The 21,321-nt window shown below is 44.6% G+C and overlaps 1 protein-coding gene across 25 annotated transcripts in view; it reads left to right on the forward strand.

Moving 5' to 3' along the window:
• ANKS1B (ankyrin repeat and sterile alpha motif domain containing 1B) overlaps positions 1–21,321 on the forward strand; it is a 1,111,154-nt gene that overhangs the window by 1,080,193 nt on the left and 9,640 nt on the right. For all 25 annotated transcript variants that reach the window (XM_032346661.1, XM_032346662.1, XM_032346658.1 and 22 more), the window contains 2 exons: positions 2,823–2,960; positions 19,111–19,278. In XM_032346661.1, the coding sequence (XP_032202552.1) occupies positions 2,823–2,960; positions 19,111–19,278 (306 nt within the window). The remainder of the gene's footprint in view (positions 1–2,822; positions 2,961–19,110; positions 19,279–21,321) is intronic.

Below are 21,321 nucleotides of genomic sequence, written 5' to 3' on the forward strand. Positions count from 1 at the left end.
CATCTTGTGAATTGGCAAGACACAGGGAATTCAACGTACTAAAAATCACAGGGCATTTTTTTCACTGCAGTACTTTCCCCAGAAGTTGATATTCCAGTCTACTATATGCTAGCAAAAGATCTCAGGAACACAAAATGCCAATTTAGTTTAAAAAAAAACAAAAAACAAAACTGGAGCCAATGATCTATTTCTGGTGACAGTGGATCATGATAGGTGACCCCTAATCCACACTCCCCAAGGTCACGGCAGCCCCCCATTAAAATGACGGCGGAGGCTCTCAGCACTTGCTAACATCTTCTCTGTGAAGGCTGTAGATTCTGAAATTCATTTTAAGACTCACTAGTTCTTAATTTAGTTTTCTACTTGAAGAATTGCTACCTGAATGCCAGAAGAAGATCAAGACCTTCTAGTTGGAAACTGTGTCTTGCAATAGGATGTTACTTGTTTATGGAATTCTAGTTTCAAATTGAGTTATTTTTGACGGTGCACTGCATGTCGTGTCAACATACAGGGCCACAGTGAAGAATGCCTTAATTTAATTTTCTTTTATGTGTTAATTCTGTAATTGCTTCCCGACCACACAGCTCAGTAGAGCAAGGGACATGAAGTACTTGTTGGGGGTGCTGGCAGGGAAGGACATTTTGTAAGCGTTTTTAGGCATTGACGGGTATACGTGGAACGTTTTATGGCCAACAGGTTATTTAAGACTGTGCAATTAAGAAGTAATTAGCATAACTAACGTAGAAAAGGTTTTAGATCTCTGACAACTGCAAAAAATAACATACATGGGATACGATAAGATAAAAAAATGATTGCATAGTTCTGTGATTTTTTTTTTCTCTTTTTAAAAACATCTGTGTATCAAAAGAAATTTCTAGCAGGGTTTGCAGCCACCGCAATGCTCCTTGGTTATGTTGTGCTTCAGAGTAATGATACTTAAACCTTTCTTCATTTGCCTTCCACCAGTTGCTCCTAGATGCCCACTGGCAGGGAGATAGCATGAAGAAATGCTGGAGAGAAAGAAGTGAAATGCTATTAAACCAGGAAGTGGGGGGTGCCTGGGTGGCTCAGTGGGTTGGGCCGCTGCCTTCGGCTCGGGTCATGATCTCAGGGTCCTGGGATTGAGTCCCGCATCGGGCTCTCTGCTCAGCGGGGAGCCTGCTTCCTCCTCTCTCTCTCTCTGCCTGCCTCTCTGCCTACTTGTGATCTCTCTCTGTCAAATAAATAAATAAAATCTTTAAAAAAAAAAAAAAAAACCAGGAAGTGGGGCTGAGCTCCATAGTCAGGCAGCTTTGCATTCGCGTCCTAGCTCTGCCACCTGCCCTGCATAAGGCACTTACCCCGAGTACCATTTTCCCCACCTGTGAGATGATAAGAAGAGCCACAGCACCCACTCGTAGTTGGGCACGGTGGGTGGAGTTAGTAAGGTGTCGTCCTCGTCAGGCCGGGCATCCAAGACCGGAAGGATGCAGAGCGGTTGTTCCCTCATCCCACCTCTTTTCCTCAGCCTCCCCAGAGTCTGCGAGAGCGAGCACCTTGAACTGCTGGTGGGGATGCAAACTGGTGCAGCCACTATGGAAAACAGTACGGAGGTTCCTCAGAAAGTTAAAAAAAGAACTACCGTCTGATCCACTAGTTCCACTACTGGGTACTTAGCGGAAGAAAACCAAAACACTAATTCAAAGGGATACATGCACTGCTATGTTTATTGCAGCCTTATTTACAGTAGCCAAGGTATGGAAGCAACCTGAGGGTCTAAAGATAGGTGAATGGATAAAGTCTGCGTATGCTACATGTGTACACATCCACGACGGGGTGTTGCACAGCCGTAAAAAGGATGAGATCTTGTCATTTGCAACAACACAGAAGGACCTGGAGGGTATTATGCTAAGTGAAGTAAGATCAAAAAAGACAAATACCATAGGGTTTCACTCGTGTGGAACTTAAAAAATAAATGAATAAACAAAAAGCAGAATCAGACCTATAAATATGGAGAACAAACAGGGTTTTCAGAGGGAAGGGGTGGGGTGGATGGGCAAAATGGGTGAAGGGGTGTGGAAGATACAGGCTTCCAGTTATGGAGTGAATAGGTCCTGGAAATAAAAGGCACAGACGAGGGAATGTAGTCCCTGACACTGTAATGGCATTCCATGGTGACAGATGGCAGCTATGCTTGCGGTGTGCCTAGCATAGCATACAGAGACATTGAATCGCTGTATTGTACACCTGAAACTAATGTAACATTAAGTGTCAACTATCCTTTAAAAAACTGTTTTAAAGAACAAGCACCTTGATGCTTCCAGCTGCCCACTTCCTTCTATACCTGTCTTGGCTCTGGGGCAGTGGGGGGTGGGGAGCACAGGAAGTGAGGAGCGAGATGGGGAAGGGCTTACAGAGCTCCTTGAGACAGAGTTTCTCCCCGCATGCAGAGTGTGACAGGTGATCCTTTCCAGACAGAATTAGCAGGAGGCAGCAGTGCCTATCTATAGGTGTATATGGGGAATGAAAACCATAAAATGCTTAGTAACTACTGTTTTTTAAAAAAGCGTGTCTGTCACCCAGAGTGCTTCTGCTCACAGCACCTGGTGAGAACCACTGCTACAGGATATGACTACCTTAAGTTGTTTTTAATTAAACGAAAACATTCCTTCCAGACCTGGTATACTGTTGCCCACAGGTAGCCTGTTGTGTCACTTTGAATGTTGCTGGTCTAGAACATTCTGGAAAGGGGGAATGCAATGGATTCTCAAGTCATTTGCCTTGGTTCTAAAATGTGCTGGCTTGCAAAGGAAAACAACCGTCATTTATTTCATTTATTCCAGAACATAATTGCTGAGCATGAAATTCGTAATATCTCCTGTGCTGCCCAGGACCCGGAAGACCTCTCAACATTTGCTTACATCACAAAAGATTTGAAGTCCAATCACCACTACTGTCACGTGTTTACTGCCTTTGATGTGGTGAGTACTGTCTTTGGACAGATAAAACATTTCACCAAATTTACCTGCAGTTTGTTGAAAGCTTAACTTGCAGTTAAGATACTTGGCTTGTCTCTCAAATGTCAAGGTGTACCTAAGGTAGGACATTTTGCAGACTCGGTTTCCCTGAGCTTTTTCCCTGTTGTCAGTCATCCATTAAATTTAGAACCCTGCTTCTACTTGGTGTCCGAATTGCTGTTGTTCAACTACTAACTTCACGTTTCAGATGTGACAAATCCTATCTTCCTTTGGTACCAAAGCATAATAATGCCTGTTGGTTTCTCTGGTGGCCACTTGTAAATAGTAGGGTGTAGCCATCTAGGTTTGTTGGGAAGAAAAATAATTTCAGTGCCTCAAACATGATTTGTGGTCTTCTCTATTGAAAGGTAGTCAAACAAATTAGACACCTACAAATAATAATTGGGAACACCAAGGTTTGGTCTGTTTGCTTATTCAGAAGGTAGTCTCGTAATGACATACTTATGTATTACACCTCTTATGGTCCTGTTTGTCGTTAGTCTAAATATTAGCCCTTTACTACAGACACGAGAAATGAAAGCAATTCTAGACAACAAGTTCCTTGAAGATAGGTAGATAGATACCCTCAATGTGGTATGAATTCTTGACAGTATCTCTAATACAGTACATTGGGCATTCTGTATTTGAAGCAGATAGAACACATATGGTTTCAACCATGAAATAATTTGTAATCAGAAGAATTATTAAAATGTAGCTCGTTGGTGTGTTTGAAATATACATATTTGAAGAAGTACACAGTAAGTGCAATATAATGTGTCTTAGAAGGCCAGCCCACAGTTCAGTGTCATGGGTTGAAACTTCTTGGAGCATTCTTTGTGAGCTCCGACTAACAGCCAAGGACCAAAGATTCCCATAATCCAAAACACACACCATTCTAAGGTCCATTAGGCTCATGCCCAGAGTATTTGTATCACCCTGCAGGTGGCTCATCTCTTTCAGTTTTGGCAGAATGAAAACAGGAAAAAATGTTCATGTGCCTTTAAAAAAAAAAAATCCCTTCTATTTGGGTAGGTATGTGAAAAATAATATAAAAGTGGTACGGAGTAATAGTAATAACAAAAAAGCAAAACCCACAAAAGCTGCTTCAAATATCTGGTTGTGTCTGTTTGCTTGAGATCCATGGTGTTGATTAAGGTCATTTCAGCATTAGGTTTCTGGTGCCTTAAATATAACTCCCCATTCTTGAGAAATGCCATTGTTTCTGTAAGCGCAAAATTCCGTTCTCTCCATGCGGATTTTGGTTTGCGAGGAACACCTTTCACTGAGGCAGTTGGGCTAGTGTCCTGGAAAGAATGGGCAGATCAGAGTTCACACCCCAGATCTGCTTCCTGCACCCTAGTCTTGGACGAGTGGCAGGACTTTCCTGAGTCCTGACTTCCTTTGTCTATAAACCAGGTACAGGGATGTGTACCTCGTGGGTTTTCACAGGATTAAAATGAAGGAACCCGTGGAGAATGCCTCCTAAGTAACAGGGGTTCGATGTTCGCTGCTTCCCTACCTCTTCCCTCTCTTTGCCTACTGACAGCACAGTTGGCAGCCCGGTCCCACTAAACGCCGTAACATAGACCTGCCACAAGTGTGTTTATGATCCAGAGCTTTCCCACTGCTCTTATAAAAGAACTGGGGAAAAAAAAAAATGGAAGTAATAAATAAATAAAACAGAAACAAGAGAAAGAAAATATTGACTCTGCAGGCCTTAGAATGGCGTATTGCCTCCATACAGTGTTTGCACTGAATGCCAGGGTTAAGACTGTGATAGCCTTCAGGAGGAATTCCAGCTTTTCACTGACTACTGCAGCATTTCTCTGTAAGTTGGTTTTTAAAGTAATATATAACTGGCCTTTATAATCATACCCCAAATAATATCCTATATTCAAACTAAAAATGATTCCTGTGGGCCATAGACCCCCTTGAGTTTTTAGCAATGTATGTGTGATTCCAGGATACTGAAGCAAAATGTGGGGAAAAAATAGTCAACTGTTTAGTTTTAGGATCAACATGACGTCCCTGATACATTTGGAAGCATGTAGAATATTGCCTCATCTTTTATCTTTCCACCCAGATGTTTGATTGATGGTAGACCTCCACAGGCTTAGGATTCTGGTATCCGCTCCAAAGGATTTTCATCATATACCACCAATCCACCATTCTAATCCTCTCTAGGTGAACACAGTTTGTCTGACTTCAAAAATAGCAACAAAGGCCATCAGGCTTGACCAGACTTTAGCAATTTTGAGATTCAACAAGCTTTGCTGCACCAAAAAAACAAAAAACAAAAAGCAAAAAAAACCTTTTTGAGCATAGATTTTGTACCTTTACATAGGGCAGTTCGATATTCAGTCTAGTCTTGAAGCTTTAAAATTTTTTGATATGACTCATTCTCCTAGGTTGCCCAAATGGCAAAAAAAAAAAGAAAAAAAAAAGAAAGAAAGAAAGGAAAAGGAAAAGAAAGAAAGAAAGAATGCCTTAAGTATACATTTTATCTTTTAGCTGATATGCATGCATACATATACATTTTTATTGCAAAATTATTGCTGCTTTAACCCTTGTTTACAGGTCTAAAAATGTTTTTATGAATATCTGCTATCATTGAGAAAGGTCAGTGATGTCTAGAACACTTCCAGCTTGTGGAGAGTTAGATTGGAAATTCAGAGTATTTTCCCACAGAAATCCTGTGGTCTGGGAAGGGAGGCCCAAGTCCCCCCACAAATCTACCAAGTGAGTTGAACATAGTTCATTTACAAAGGGACACTGCTGCTCCTTTAATATGCTCAAATGCCGGGAGGGGGTAAAGTGCGCCATGTCCCTCAAGTTCATCAGGCTGTTGAGCCTTTTTCGGAGAGCACCTTGCAGGGGTGGCATTCTACAGAACATACTTTAGGAAATGTTATACTTTAGGATTTCTAAGCCTGTTTCCATTAGAATCTATGCTAATTTCAGCTTGTGATAGTTTCAGTTTTAGATGACAGATAGATGAAAAGAAGACCGGAGAAAAAAGCGGAATTCGGGGGCAGGTTCCCATGTAAAAAGCTGGTATGTACCTACTGGCAAGCACCTGACCTCCTTTCATTCTAGACTCTCGCTGTCATGACAACAAGAAAACATCTCGTCCACTGCAGAACGGAAGGCTTCCCAAACCCCATCTTGAAGGCAGTGAAAACTTAGGAGACGAGGCAGCAGTAGGACTGGGTAGCAGAGAAGGAGGTGTCATGATCTCCGATGGCCGAGGGGAATACCATGCAGCCAGAACTGCCAAGGTTGGGGGGAGGAGAAAGATGAGTGTTTCAGTGGCTACGAAATTCCAAACCTGTTGGGATCATCCTTAGAAGGCTGCTATGAGTACAAAACAGATATAACCAAGGTAACTTGGAAACTGTCATCTTCTATATACTGTTCACTCCATCCAGATTTCTAAGTAATAGAGTGAGATAGGTCAGAAAGATTTTAACGCATGCTCTGTGGGACTAGCAGGTTTATTGCAAAAATCTAGAAAGGACCTCATTCAGTTGTTTTAAAATATAAAAGTTTTTTTTTAATGGCCTTAAAAGCCATGACTGTTGCTAGACCCTTGCAAATTCTCATTTCTCTTTAAAGAATGTTTGCAGTCTTTGATATTCTTTTTTCTCTTACGTGCAACTCCCAAATTCTGTAATCTTCAGTGCGCAGCACGTGGTACGGCTCTGACCGGCTCAGGAATATGCAGGGAATGTCGAAGTCATGATGCTGGTGGGTGGTGGATGTGGGAGACGAAGCTCCCTCTTTCCTGTGTTTTCTTGGCTGAATGTGGGCCACGAAAGGAACTAAACGGGAGAAGCAGAAATGACGAAATGCAGGCAGACATGTTCGGTGGACTGGTAGCCGCAGATAGTACTCTCCATCGGGAGGTACCGGCAAGCCAAAGCATAGAGGGAAAAGACCAGTAGAGTCAACCACACTGTCCTGACCTATGCCAGCTTCTGACTTGGCCTCTGCTATGAGTTTCTTTCTTGGTTTTCTCATCTGTTTAATGAAATTAAAATTCCTCAGCGCCCCCTCCCTTTTTTTTTTCCAGGTTTAGTGAGATGAAATTAGCAGAGGACTTTGTTTTAGTTATACAACATAATGATTTATGTGTATATTGTGATCACTGCAGTAGCTTTAATAACCATCAACCTACAGTTGAACAGTTTTTTCCCTTGTGATGGGAACTTTAAGATCTACTCTCTAAACAACTTTCAGATACACAGTGTAGCATTGTGAACTGTAGTCACCGCGTGACACATGACATCCCCAGCACTTATAACTGCAAGTTTGTACCTTTTGACTCCCTTTACCTGTAGCACCCGGGTGCAAACTGTGGGAATATATACGTAGGGTCGCTTGAAGTCCCTGACGAGGAGGATTTCGGACTTTCGCTGCGGAGGCTGTCCGACAGAGTGGGAACTTGGTGCACGAAACAGCTGCTGTTGATGCCCCTGGCCTCTGACAACGAAACGAATATTGTACGTGCAGCTGGGTGGTTAGCTTTCCTTCTTTTTCTCATTTTCTCCACCTGAAAGTGGCCCTGGACCTCTTTGACTCTGAGACGGTGAAAGTGCATGACAATAGAGAAAAGTGCTAAAGAACAGAGAGCCCTGAGGATGGGGCCCGAATGCTTCCCCTGGCTTGTCCAGGGGAGAGTAGCACTGACAGCAAAACTCAGGCTGCTCCCTGGCCAGGGAAACCCCTCAGCAAGACCGTGTCAGGAAGGATTCTGCTCCCAAGAGCAGCGAGAGGCTCTCACTGAACAAAAAGAAGGCAGCATCAGCAGCCCAGTGGTTCCTACACATCACCTCCTCTTCCCTCGCCTAGAAAGGGATAAATTAACACTGTCAGGGTGCATTTATCTCTATCTTTCAACTCCATTGGCATAAATCATTGAGAATTAACCAAGTCACAAAGTCAAAGGTGGGTGGATATTCAAGGAATAATAATCACTTTTTTTCCCTCTCCTCCCTATTTTTTTGTGGGTGAGGGAGGGATGGATGTTATTCATGCTTTAAATCAATCCCATTTTTTGTGACGTTGGAGCAGAAGACGTTCTGGCATTTTCTACCGACCCCCCCCACCCCCCACCCAGTTTGTCTGGCAGCATTTACACATGTGTTTGCCTCCTCCCAAATGACTAAAAATCACATGTCCTGTTTAGAGGTGTGGCCTTTAGAGTCAGGTCAGCATCTCTTAACTTTATAGTTTGGCCAAGAACTAATCCCCAGTTTCATCTGTAAAAGAGAGATGGACAACGGTACCCACCAGCCATGGCTATTCTAAGAATTAAATGAGATAGTCACTCCTGTCCTGCTGAGGACAGGACAGGAGAGGGGTAGTAGCGGTTGTGGTGGTGGTTGTATTCTTTCTTGTCGTCAGAACGTGCATGAGGCTTTATGTCCCAGGTTTTCATATACAGCATGTGTTTGCTACAGCAGCATTCCACACTTTGAGGGAAAAAGTCAAAGTGCACTTAAATGCATTTATTGAGTGCCCACTGTGAGTCAGGCACAGGTCCCTGCTCTCCAGGAGCTTGTAGTTCAGTAGAAGTAGGAAAGACATAAACAAATGGTTGCAATAAAATCCCACCCATGCTATCCTGGAGCTGTGCCAGCCCCTAGGCAGGGCTGGGGCTCCCAGAGGAGGCATGCTCGGGTTGGAAGCTGAACGCTTAGTTTGTGTGAACATGTGATAAGTTTGGAGGCATGACAACTCATTAATTCATTTTTGCAGTGGTGAGCTCAGGGCATTAGACACACATCTGCAATAAGCAGGAAAAAGTCTTTTATATTTACTGTGTTTATTAAGCCAAGGAAACAGACTTGTTTACTTGAGAAAGATTTTTGATGAGAAGGGTTAAAATAAAAAGGGTTTTTGAATTTGGTAAGTGCCCTTTTTCAAAGGCATCACAAGTTAGTGACGGGGTTACTGTAGTACCACTAAGAGCTTTGACTTTTGAAGAGTGGGGAGAGGTGGAAACCGAGCAGATCTCTCTTTTGACACTCTTTCTCCAAACCCCTGCCAAGTAACAGGAAAAAGATCAACTGTGTTTCCCTTCTGCCCTGGCAAGCTAGTCCTCTGGCATGGCTGCCTAGGGCCTGCTCTCCAGCCAGCCTGGGCTGTGGTTCCATGTGGACAGGTGACCACGGGGCATGGGTGCATGATCTCCATGGCGAAGCTGGAATGTTACAAGAAAGCAAGTCCTGACTTAGAGAGGAGGGCCTAACTTCCTTGTTAAGTCTTTGCTAAGCCAGTTCACACTCAGGTGCTCAGGATGAGACATGAAGTTAAACATTAGGAGGTAATGGTGGAATGCTCTACCACCTTTAAAAATCTGGTTTTTGAACAACATTTAGCAGCAGGAAAAAGCCATTCATGATTTAAGGTTGCATGAAAAAGCAACTTACGAAACCACACATCAAGTATGATTCTAATTTTGTTTTCAATTCACATACATAAATATTCATATAGCATATCAAAGTATTTGTGTATATATACAAATGTAAAAAGAAAATAAACCAAAAAGCAGTGGTGGCTGTATTCCAGCAGTAGAAGTTTACAGGTGGTTTTCTATTTTCTTTATATATTTTCAAAATTATCTACATGTACCCCAGTTATACTTGGGGAAAATATTAATTTCATCATTCTTTTAGTGAGCTAAAAATCAGGCCTAAAGAGGCTGACCTGACCAGTCAACATGTCGGCCCTGGACCAGATGCCTAATATAAGACCTGTGATGGGGCAGTATTTATTTCTACAAATATAATCTATCAAGATTAATTTCTGGCTTGTACTTGGGAGAACTAACTATAGGTAGAGTTAAGGAGATGTCAATGAATTCTGTGAATATGCCCAGAATATTCTCAGAGTTATTTTTGCCTCAAGGCGTGGGTGAAGCAACTTGTAGATGAAGCTTACCCAAGGCCTTAAAAAACAAGAAGTACAAGCAAAATACAGCCAAAAGAGAAATGTGGCTTCTTTCTGGAGACTCCACTGAGGACCCAGATTGAAAGCCCTCTTCCTTTGTCTTCAGGACCCCATGGCATTTGCCTATACTTGTTTGGCATCTGTGTACCCAGGTCCACCTGTGGGAGAGAAGAGCTGCCAAGAATTGTCTCTGGCCATCCATATTCACCCTGGCAGCTCTTAAGTGCAAGTCTTCTGATCTTAGGGACCTACCAGGCAGCTCCCTTTTTTCAGTTCTTCCAACAAACATTTTTGGAACACCTAATGTACCCTAAGTCATAAAACACAAAGTCAGATGAGACTAGAGGCCTCAAGGAGCTCCATCAACTGAGAGGGTTGGACCTATAAAGAGAAAATACTGGTAAATGCCATGCAGTAAGTAGAGCCGTGTCAAGGTGCTACAGGACTGCCTGAGGTGGGGCACCTGGCTTAACCTGGGGTCAGGAATGGGGACTAGGAGAGGACTCCTAGAAGATACAATGTCCCGGGTGAATCTTTAAGGATGAGCACTAACTCACCAGCCAGAGATGAGACATAAGAAAAGGTGTTTTCCAAAAGCAAAAGTCATTTTATAATAGACAAAATACTTGGCCATCTGGAATTGTTTCTGGGGTGATTGTTGCCATGAGGACATCCTCTCATTATGAAGGCCAGCCCCTTGGTCACTGCATTTCTAAGCATTGGCTGGTAGGTCATCCAGCCCTGCAGTCTGGACTTTGCATAAGATGCTGTGATTTAACATGGTGTCAACTATACGTGCATCTCTATACTGAATCCGTAGTTGGCTAGGTAAGAGACATGAGCTTCTAACCATACAATCCTAGATCTCCCAGGGTAGAAAGGGACCTTGAGGTCACCTGGACCAGCCCCCATTCCCAGTGCCATCTCAGTGGCAGTGATGGGTTCCCTAGCTAGGTAGCCCATGGCAGATCTAGCCCATGCAGGTGATCTAGACATAGTCTTGATTCACCAATCCTGAGGCTCCTCGTAATGCCCTTGGCTCTTTTGCCCCATTTGGGGCTTCCATGCACAGACACAGCCCATTCCTTGAATGTCTGTGTTTGCATCCTCTTCCGGTGTAGGAGCTTCTGCTGACTCCCAGAGACCAAAGAATAGCCCAGGTTGGGGGGGGGGGGGGCTGTAGTTTTCTGGCGCTATAGAACAAACATGTTCCTTCAACTGCAGATACTGAAATGTGGTGGTGGTTTTTTAATGCTAAGGGAAAGTGCCAGTAGATAGGTCAGAATGGTCTACTTGTAAACAGCAGTCTCCCAGCCTGCGCTGTCAGGGCCCTCTCTCCCCATGGTGTCCCATGCCCTCTCAGCTTGCTCACTCACTGTCACTCTCAGCAGGTGACGAGGCCACATACGAGGTAGCTTGTCAGCTATTTTGGCAGTAACAGGTTAAACAAAGTGAGCTCTCAAACAAATGCTTATGGGAAGAAATGGATACCACTTATACCATACTTCTTTCCATAAAGGGTTTAAGGCAACCTCCAAAAATAGGTATAACAGACCTGAAAATATAGGTACCCACAGATCTGAACTAGGAGAAAGACCTTGAAAGAAAGATCAACACCAAGGGAAAAGTTTTAGCGTCGGTGTGCAGACCACAGAGTTGTAGGAAGTTATTAGAGCTGAGCCACAGATTTGGCTCTGAGCTTCCTGGAGGTCAAGGAAAGAAGAGTAGAACTTCTTTGAAAGAAGAGTAGAACCCATCCTCTCAGAAAACAAAACTTTGGTGAGACTGAAGGCTGAAAGAATTCTCTGTCCTGGGTCCCTGTGACAGAATATTGTGCGACATTTTCTTACTAACACACAGGCAGTGAATCTTGGAAACACAAGGTGCTGCCTTCGAGGCGCCCTCAGTGAAAGTAGAACACCGGCAGACTCATGAAAGCAGTAAGGTGGGAAGCCCAGTGGCACAAAATAGTGGCTCTTCTGAGGTCAGATCTGGGTTTGAGTCCTGGCCCTGCCCCCTACTAGCAGTTTGAAGTTGGCCAAGTTAATCAATCTCACTAATCCTGAGCTTTTCACACATAAAGTTGGGGGTGATAATTCTCCCTTTATGAGGTAGCTGTGCAGGTTAGACTGTCTACATCAGGCACTTAGCAGGTCCCTGGGATGTAGTAAACAGTGTCACGTGGTGCTTTGCTGCAGGCGCTGCTTGATCATCCCCGGGAGATGAGCCAGAGTACGGTTCTGGTTCACAGGTGGTGCAGCTCGGTGCAGGGATCAAACCCAGCACCGCGTCAAGACTGGACTGAGGAAATGTCTGTAAGATAACAGTCCAACGTACAACAGTTTTCAGCTGAGCTTGATACAAACTGGAGAGCAGAAGGTTCTACTCTTTGTACTGAGGGTAGAGGTATTGGGGCTCCAGGTTCAAGAAAGGGCTAAGAACTGAAGGAGTTGAATTCTGATATGCAGCTGAGCAGATGTTAGAATTGACATCCAGAGTGAAAACTGAAGAGCTTAAATGAGATTCTTGGCCACATGGATGGCCAGCCGCTCTGGTACATGGAGGCAAGCCAGAGTAACACCTGCAAATAGGGCCTGGGTTTTGCTTGGAATGGTTTCCAGCCTTCTCTGCCAAAGAATGAAAAGGCACCTAGAACCCCAAGGTGATAAGTAAAGAATAGGTAAGCTGTTTTTGAACTAGAATATTTTCTCTTGTTTTTTAATTATCAAAATGGAAAAGCTTATTCTTTTTATGGCTGTAAAATTATTCATCTTCATTTGAATAAAGTTCAAAATATAGAAATATACAGAGAAAAATTATCTATAATCTCAACACTCAGTGATAACCATTAGTAACATTTTAATATATATCCCTATTTTCTATGCACACTATGTTTGTATATATCCATATATTTTTACTTAGTCTTTTAACCAGTTTTTTAAAAATGATTCAATTTTTGTTTTAATTGGCTGCCTAGTGTTCCACTGTGTGCATCTATGTAGTATACTTAAATAGTGTTCTATTTATGAAAATTTTAAACATTATAATGAATATTCTTGCAGATAAGCCACTGAAACCTTCAGCCTAAAAAATGTTCAAGCCCCTACTTTATCAAAAATTCTTGGGTTTTTTTTTTTTCCTTCTAAAAATGAAAGAATGCTTTTGTTTCCTGTCCCATCCTGGGCCACCTCCACAGTTGCCCCTCTAGGCCCAGCAGTGGCCTGGCTCTTGCAAATAAAGCTGATTGCTAGGACAAAACCAAAAGGTACCCCCAAAACAGGGCACCCCAAACAGCATCCCAGACTGGATAGACACAGGACACAGTGAATTCCCAGGGGCAAGCAAGGTCAAGAACCGGGCTCTCCCCAAATTTGTTTGGAGGTTTCCAACAAGGAAGGAAGGAGGAAGCTCGTCACAGGAGGAATGAGATGTAGGCTGGGGCTACCGTTACTGGGATAGTCATTTCAGATTCCATCTGTCGGTGTTCTGTAGCTGTGGTAAGAGCTTATTTACTGTACAATGTGCTTAAACATTTCTAAGTTTTATAAGCTGGTTCTTCCTTTATAAGCTATTTGACATACTCGTTTCTTCCTTTATTATAATGATCACTATCAGGTTATGGAAATGCTAAGTATTAATTTTATTTATAATTTAATTAATAAAACACAAAAGTATAAAGCAGGAAAAAAAAAAACACAAGAATCCTAGAGATATTCAGTTAATATAAAACCTGAGTGACCAGAATTTTTCCTAGAAGACAGATTTGTCCACATCTGTGCTGGTTTTTCTAACATCAAACTGATGAATGTGCTGTGCACAGCCTCAGTGACTAGGATGCAGGAGGACAATGAGGGACATTTCTTTGTCTCTCCATGAGCCTCCCCTCCCCCACATCACTCAGTGAGCCCTTCATGGACACTTGCCATAGGCCAGGAACGGGCCAGGTATTAGGAACTCAGCCCCAACACATGGAAGTAGCCCAGTAAGTATCCAGGGTAGTCAGCTGCAGTCTTGACTGCCTTGAGCTCACAGGAGAAGCAAGCTTGCCTGAACATCTCCAGTTTGCATAAGAAAAACAAGTTTGTATCCCTCGATTACTATTGAGATCTCTCCTTAGAATATGATGGCTCTGCAAATTTCACAGAACAGAATCCCTAGGGGAGAAAGGAAGGCTGTAGAGATTGTGATGTTCCCCCTGGGGCGGTTGCCCCCATTGACTTGGGATTCCCTGCCTTCATCCTAAAGAGCCTCTGCTCGAGAGGGAGTGTTGCCTGCTATCCCTCATCATGGAAGGGGGCACATCCCCTGGTTGAGAATCCTTGTGATGATGGATCACTTTAAATCACAAAGGACACCCTTTGCCTGGAGGCTGAGACCCAAGCAAATTGTATACCCTTAGGTACCCTCACCCCAGCCAAGATGCCCTGACCCCCCCCCTCGCCCAGTAGCTTCTGTATTTAATGTTTTTAAGCTTGTTTGTGTGTGTGTGTGTGTTTTAACGGTTTTCAGAAGTCATTTACCTTAAGTATATTTCTAAGTGATAGTGGTCAAGAGCAAGCCTACCAACACCTGGATTCAAATCCCAGCTCTGCCGTGCCAACTTCATGACCACGTTGACCATTCTGGGCAGAATTCTCTCACCCGTGAAGTGGGATAATAGCCTCACAGTTATTAATAACCCCTACAAAGTGGTGGTGGTGGTTAGGATTCAACGAGAGAGCCCATGTGAAGCATGTCCTGTGGTACATGACACTCAGACAATAATGTCGGCTGAAATTGCCGTTGGTTCAGTGTAATCATGAGTGATTCTCGAAACAATCCTGTGACTTCACTACCGCATGTTATGATCCCCGTTCTTAAATTAAGAAAAACGAGGCTCAGAGCATGCTGTTCCCAGTCCTCCCCGACGCCTGCAGCAAACACGCACACACACACACAAGCTCCCTGCTTTGGCCAGTGGTGTCTGTAAGGCAGAACATGCTCAAGGTCAATTCTAGAAATGTGATTCTAGAAAGAGACTCATGCTGGAAAAGCCAAGGCAGGTGTTTTCCAACAAACCAGGAGGGGCAGAAAGAGCCCCCGTCACAGACAGGCCAGGTTGTATCACTAGAAAGATGTCAGGTGGTGAACGTACAGCTAAAGGAGTTTGAATTTGTGCTCAGGGGAGGTAGTGACTAGAGATGAGAACATGGTTGTGCCAACTCAGGAGGACAGTCCAGCTCTGTGGTTCGGGCTAACGTGTTGAAGGGACCCCTTAGCGCTTACTGTGATGCTGTGAGCCAGACGGGTCACAGGAATCAGCGAGCTTCCCCACAGCCAGGGCTGAGGGTCGGGTGGTCCAGGAGTGACTCCCCACGACTACGTACTGTCCATCCCAGCTCAGAGGCCGGCAGTTCTTCTTTAGGCCACCTGAATGAGGAGCCAGCCGGCCACCTTTAGCGTCGCACGGTGTTCCAGTTATCTGATGCTGCCTACCCAACCATCCAAATACACAGTGCCATAGAAGAACATCCATTTCATTACGTTTATGATTCTATGAGTGAGGGGTTTGGGCAGAATACAGCAGTTCTGCTCTTTTCTGCTCAGCAGTACCTGGGCCTCCACTGGGGTGGCTCAGATGACTGCTGATGTTGGAACCCCTCTACTAGGGCCATCTATCTGGGGTCTTGGGTCCTCCCTGTATGGCGTCTCCTAGAGACTGAAAGTCCGGGATGACTCCTTTGCTGTGTATCTGGAGACCAGGCTGGGATGACTGCAACTACTGTTTCTTTCCAGGCAGCCTCTGCCTCTGGCTAGCTTGCACATTTGCATAGCATGGTGGCCTCGAGGTGGCCAAATGTTTGCACGTAGCTGGCTTCCATCAAACTAAGTGTTTCAAGAGACCTGGATGGAAGCTACAAGTCTTCTCATAACTGGATTTCAGAAGACCCAGTGTGTCACTTCTGCCACATTCTGCTAACTGGGAAAGTCAGTAAAGCCGATCCAGATTCGAGGAGGTGGAGAAACAGACTCACCCCCTTAGTAGAAGGTCATGACATGTACACAGGGCAGTGGAATGGGTGGCAGCCATCTTGGAGATAAGCTCCCACATGTGGGTAGGGTTAAGAACATGGGCTTTGAGTCACTAATACTGGTTCACATTATAGCTCTGTAACTTTCTAGCTCTGTATGTCAGGCAAGTTACTTAACCTCTTGGAGCCTGAATTTCCTCATCTATAAAATAAGGATAAAGATATTTTGCAGATAACTGTGGTAGTACTTAAATGAGATAAACCTAGTGCTTGGCACAATCAATTCCTAACACCTGTGAAGTCCTTACTTGATGGTAGCTGTGCTACCTAGAGTAACTATAGTATAACTATACTATATATATATATATATATATATATATATATATATGCACACACACACAATTATACTATATATAGTGTAACTACTGTATAACTATAGTAGCTCTCTTTCTCTAGTTCGTCCTTTGGCTATTCATTCACTCATTTAGCATGCATTTACTGAGCGTGTGTGTCAGGCACAGTCTCAGGCACTGGCCTCCCCTCAGTTGCAAAGATAGACATTGAAAGCAGAGAGTAATTGGGCCTTCAGGTTTTTGAGCAGGTTTTTAGCTTGTCACCTAATCCTCTCTTACACTGCAGTATTAACGTTTGGTCTCGTCCTCGTAGAGACTCCTACCCTCACAGTGACTGTCCTCCCATTTAAATAGGGGGATTGTCACTAGAGAGAGGCAAGAGAAATGAATCTTCCTCCCTGTCTAAACATGTGTCTGCAGGTCCCATCTGATGAGTGTTCCCCTCAGGGGCCCTGGTAGGTCAGTAACGCAGCACTCCGCATTCAGAAGCCCCATCAGAATCAGCTGCTCCTCATGCCCAGGGCCCTCCCTGGCTTCCATAATCAATACCTCAAACATTGAGGCGACAGAAGAGATAGGAAAGGTAACAGTGTCCAACTCTTTACTATATATAATTATAAGAAAAAAAAAAAAACTCTGTAAAGCATTCTAAAATAAAGCGGAAAGTAAGACATCACAAAGAACACAAGCCAAACCAGGAGAGGCCATTTGGCACAGTCTGGTCTCAACGTCTTATTCGAGCAGTTTCCTAACACCAAGAACTAATTAGAAATGAAAAGGCAGGGCTTCTAACCCTGTACTTTCAAAACCTTTCAGCTTCCCATAATAATCATGTGAAAAATCTCACTTGCTCAAATGAGCATCTCCGACTTTCTGAAGACAGTGGACTTTAAGTAAATCTCACTTTCAGGAATTTGTTTTTAGGTTAATGATGAAGGGATTCACACTCATTAAGCTCCACTGCTCCAGTATCTAGAAGCTGAACATTGTAGAATTGCTGAATCTGCCATCTTTCCCTTAGTCCATGTGCCCACCCAGAGCATGACTATCTGCTACATAGCCCTGACAGACGGACATCAACCATCTCCACTGTCCTGCTGAACAAGACCAAGAGCCCGTGACCTCCCAGGGAGACTACAGAAGTCAAAAGCCCCATTCTGCCTCTCAGAAGGGTTCCCCTCTGTGCTCTAGGAAGCAAAGCTGATGATGACGTGAGTGCCAAGTGTAGGCAGTCGGAGGGTTCAGCCCTCTTTGTGCAGTGATGGCCAGAGCTGTCTGCCAGCCCTCCTCCACTATCATTTGTCGGTGCCCTGCTAATTTACCAGTCTGACTCATCCTTGGAGGCAAACATGGGATCAGTGTTCATTGCAGGAAGTGCTCAGTTGGCTGTTCAAGGTTCAGTGTCTCCAACAAGCATACGCCTGTCTTGGGGGGCCGTCATTTCTTAACATGTCACTCAAAGGAAAGATACCTCCTCTGTCAAAACAGGTTTCAAGCTCAGAAGCATTTTCCCTTCTTGGGTCTAAGACCACAGCAGTCTGGCATTGACCTGAAATCTGATTGGTCCAGAAACTCACAGGCCTCTTCCACATGGCCTCCAAAGGCCTTCTTGAATCTTCCTCACTGTCTTCATCAAGTGGGAACAGTTCTCCCCAGAATCATGGGAATTAAACTGTTCTGTGTGCTGGATTGGGGAGGAGGGGCCGGAGTGAGGGGGCATAGTCACAAAAGCAGCATAAGCAGAATGCCATTTCTGTTTTGAAAAACCATGAATAGACATTCTAGGACACTGATCAGAATGAAAACTTGAGACAGACCACGCCTGCTCTCTGCTGGTGCAGTGATTTTAAGAAAGCTCTCTATGACTGCCCGGCATCTATCTCTTTGGAGCACTGTGGCCTTAGAGGGATTGTCAGGCCCCTGTCTCTCTGAGGTCAGACAACACCATGTTTTCTCAGTGAGAGAAGACCAGAGTTCTGGGAAGAGAAGGCAGAAATCAAAGATCTACATCTGGAGAAAAGAAAATAAAGCTAGAAGTCGTCTTGAAGGGAGTGCTTGAAGGTTCAAGGAAAAAAACCCTTCTCCCAGTCACTGCTTGGCATGGCATTTGGGCCTGACAGACTCTCCTGTCTCTTGCTGATTTGATGATAAAATATGGAGTGGACCCACAGGGAGAGCAAGCGCCTCAAGAAATAGATGGATAATTGGCTCTGTTTGCATGCTGGCTGCTGTAACTGTGAGACACCACACCAGCATGACTAATGCCTCTCCCCTCCGCCTAAATTAGATTTTGATTGTGCTTTAGAGATGTTCACTGAATCACAGATGTTTAAGGTAAAAAGACCCCAACTTCTCAGGAACACCTCCCGTGGAGTGTGTGGGCTCATCCCCACAAGCACGGCTGAGGCGCTCCCTGAACTCAGATGAAGGACCATAGTAACCCCTTATCTTCCAAGGCCTGGGAGCAGACCAGCTGCCCATGAGGGAGGCTCTGAAGGTAACAGGCTGCTGGGGCCAGTGGGTGTGGGCCTTCTCCCTGGAGGGTGAAGCTGGGGGTCGGCTCCTTAGCGTGGCTGTAAGCCAGTGCTTCATATTGCTGACTAATGCCTCATGTAGACTCTAAATTGGACCTGGGGTTTCCTGTTCTTCAAAGATTTCCACTGAGTCACTGCCACACTGGGTGAACTAGTTCAAGGTCTTTGCTAGTTCATCTCCCACAGTGTTCCTCAGGCTATTCAACCTGGCCAACCTGCAGTACACCATACAGAGTACATGCTTTTCTCTTTTCTCTTGCAGAATCTAGCCTACGAAATCATCCTAACACTGGGACAGGCATTTGAAGTCGCTTACCAACTCGCACTACAAGCAAGAAAAGGGGGGCATTCCTCTACACTTCCAGAAAGCTTTGAAAACAAACCCTCCAAGCCCATCCCCAAGCCTCGTGTCAGCATTCGCAAGTCGGTGGTAAGTAGAGACGATACAGACATTCTGAAAATCTTGAGCTGGAGGGAGAGGAAGCCGTTCAGCAGGTCCCGAGCGATGTGGGGCCACGCTTTTCTCTGTCTCCTTCGGCTTCCTTCTCCTGGCGTGCATCCTTCATCCTCCCAGCCTGGTTCCTGCGAAGTCTCGGGGGACCATCTGTCTGAACCTAGAGGCTCCCAAGAAAATTCTTTCTCTGTCACCTGTGGCAGCTCTGTGACAGGGAGACTGGTGTGCTGCTGCTTCCTTGATGAATCTTTCCTGAAGCTTCAGGCAAGCTTGAGAACGATGTTCTCCGACGCTTCACTGCCATCCCACCAGGGGCCAAAACCTCTTGCAAGCCACAGGCCCTTGGAGAGGTGGGCAGAGGCTCACAGCAAGATGTCCCGGGCACTCTGCTAGAGGAAGCTAGCTAGATGCACAGGCTGGGCACACATCTTGGGTCAGAGCAGAGCGGCCCTCTCCCCCTTTGCTGGAGGCTTAGACGCCAGCATTCGGCAGGCTCTCTCCCCGCAGCCGAGGCCTCCTGCCGAGCGGTGGCTCTTCAGACGGCGCAGCCCCTCCTTCCTCCTCGTCATCTGCCTTCCTCCAGGAATTTCCTCCCCTTCCCTCCCACAAGCTCTGTAGACATCCTGTCCTAACAGACTTTCATGACTTCAAAGCGGCCTCCTCTGGTAGTAGCAGTACCCAGAAGCTGGAATGTTCCCAGCCAGCCTCCCATCTGGCTTCTGCTCTGGTTGCCGTATGCCATCCTAGGAACTCTGGGGCTTGGGACAGACAGGCACCCCCAGATGCCTTGCTGTCATGCCCACATATCCTTCTATCTCTAGCTCTCTCCTCCCCACCCTCCCCAGCTTGTGGGGTCATGGGGGAAGTGTAGGATTTCTCATGTTTGTCAGAAAGCACGTCCCTTTGTGACCACGCGGCTTGTTTACAGTCTTCTTTTGGGCCTCTACTCCTGCCACCATTCTTGAAAACTTCAGTCCTTGGGGATGATCCCTCCGGCATCTGGCCTCTGCTCCTTGACTACTCACTTCCACCCGACTTCGACCATTCACTCCCACGCTCACCCATCATCTTGAGCATCACCAGTAACTGCATGTCCTCTGAAAATCTTCCCTTCAAACACCGTGGTCCCTTCACCTCTGCACTTAGCCAACTCCATTGGTACCCGGTCCTGATGCACTCCCACAAATCTAACTTGTTATTTTCAATTGCTTCTTTAATATCTAACAGACATCTAAAACACAGCATGTCCCTAACAGCATTCTTTTCATTTTCATTCCAGTATAGTTAATATACAGTGTTACATGAGTTTCAGGTGCATAATAGAATGATTCAGCATTTCTATACACTACTCAGTGCTCATCTAGACAAGTAATCTTAATCCCCTTCACCTATTTCCCCCATTCCCCCCTTCCGCTAACCATCAGTTCTCTATAGTTAAAGAGTCTGGGGTTTTTTCTTTGTTCATTTCTTAAATTTCACATATAAGTGAAATGTATGGTATTTGTCTTTCTCTGACTTATTTCACTTAGCTTTATGCTCTGTAGATCTATCTATGTTGTTCCAAATGACAAGATTTTATTTGTTATGGCTGAGTAATATTCCATTATGTGTTTGCATGCATGCACGTGTGCACACACATATATGTATATATTACACACACACACACATTTTTCTTTATCCATTCATCCATCGGTGGATACTTGGATTCCTTCCATAATTTGGCTCTTGTAAATAATACTGCAATAAACGGGTTCATATATTTTTCCAAGTTAATGTTTTCAGATTCTTTGAGTAAATACCCAGTAGTGTGATTTTGGGGTCCTGTTGTTAGTTCTATTTTTAATTTTTTAACGTTTTCCACAGTGGCTATACCAGGTTGCTGTCCCACCTACGGTGCAGGAGTGTTCCTTTTTCCTCCACATCCTCACCAACACTTGTTTCTTATGATTTTGATTTTAGCCATTCTGACAGGTTTGAGGTGATATCTCACTGCGATTTCGATTTGCATTTCCCTAATGA

Source organism: Mustela erminea, chromosome 6, assembly GCF_009829155.1.
Source record: "Mustela erminea isolate mMusErm1 chromosome 6, mMusErm1.Pri, whole genome shotgun sequence".
NCBI lineage: Eukaryota > Metazoa > Chordata > Mammalia > Carnivora > Mustelidae > Mustela > Mustela erminea.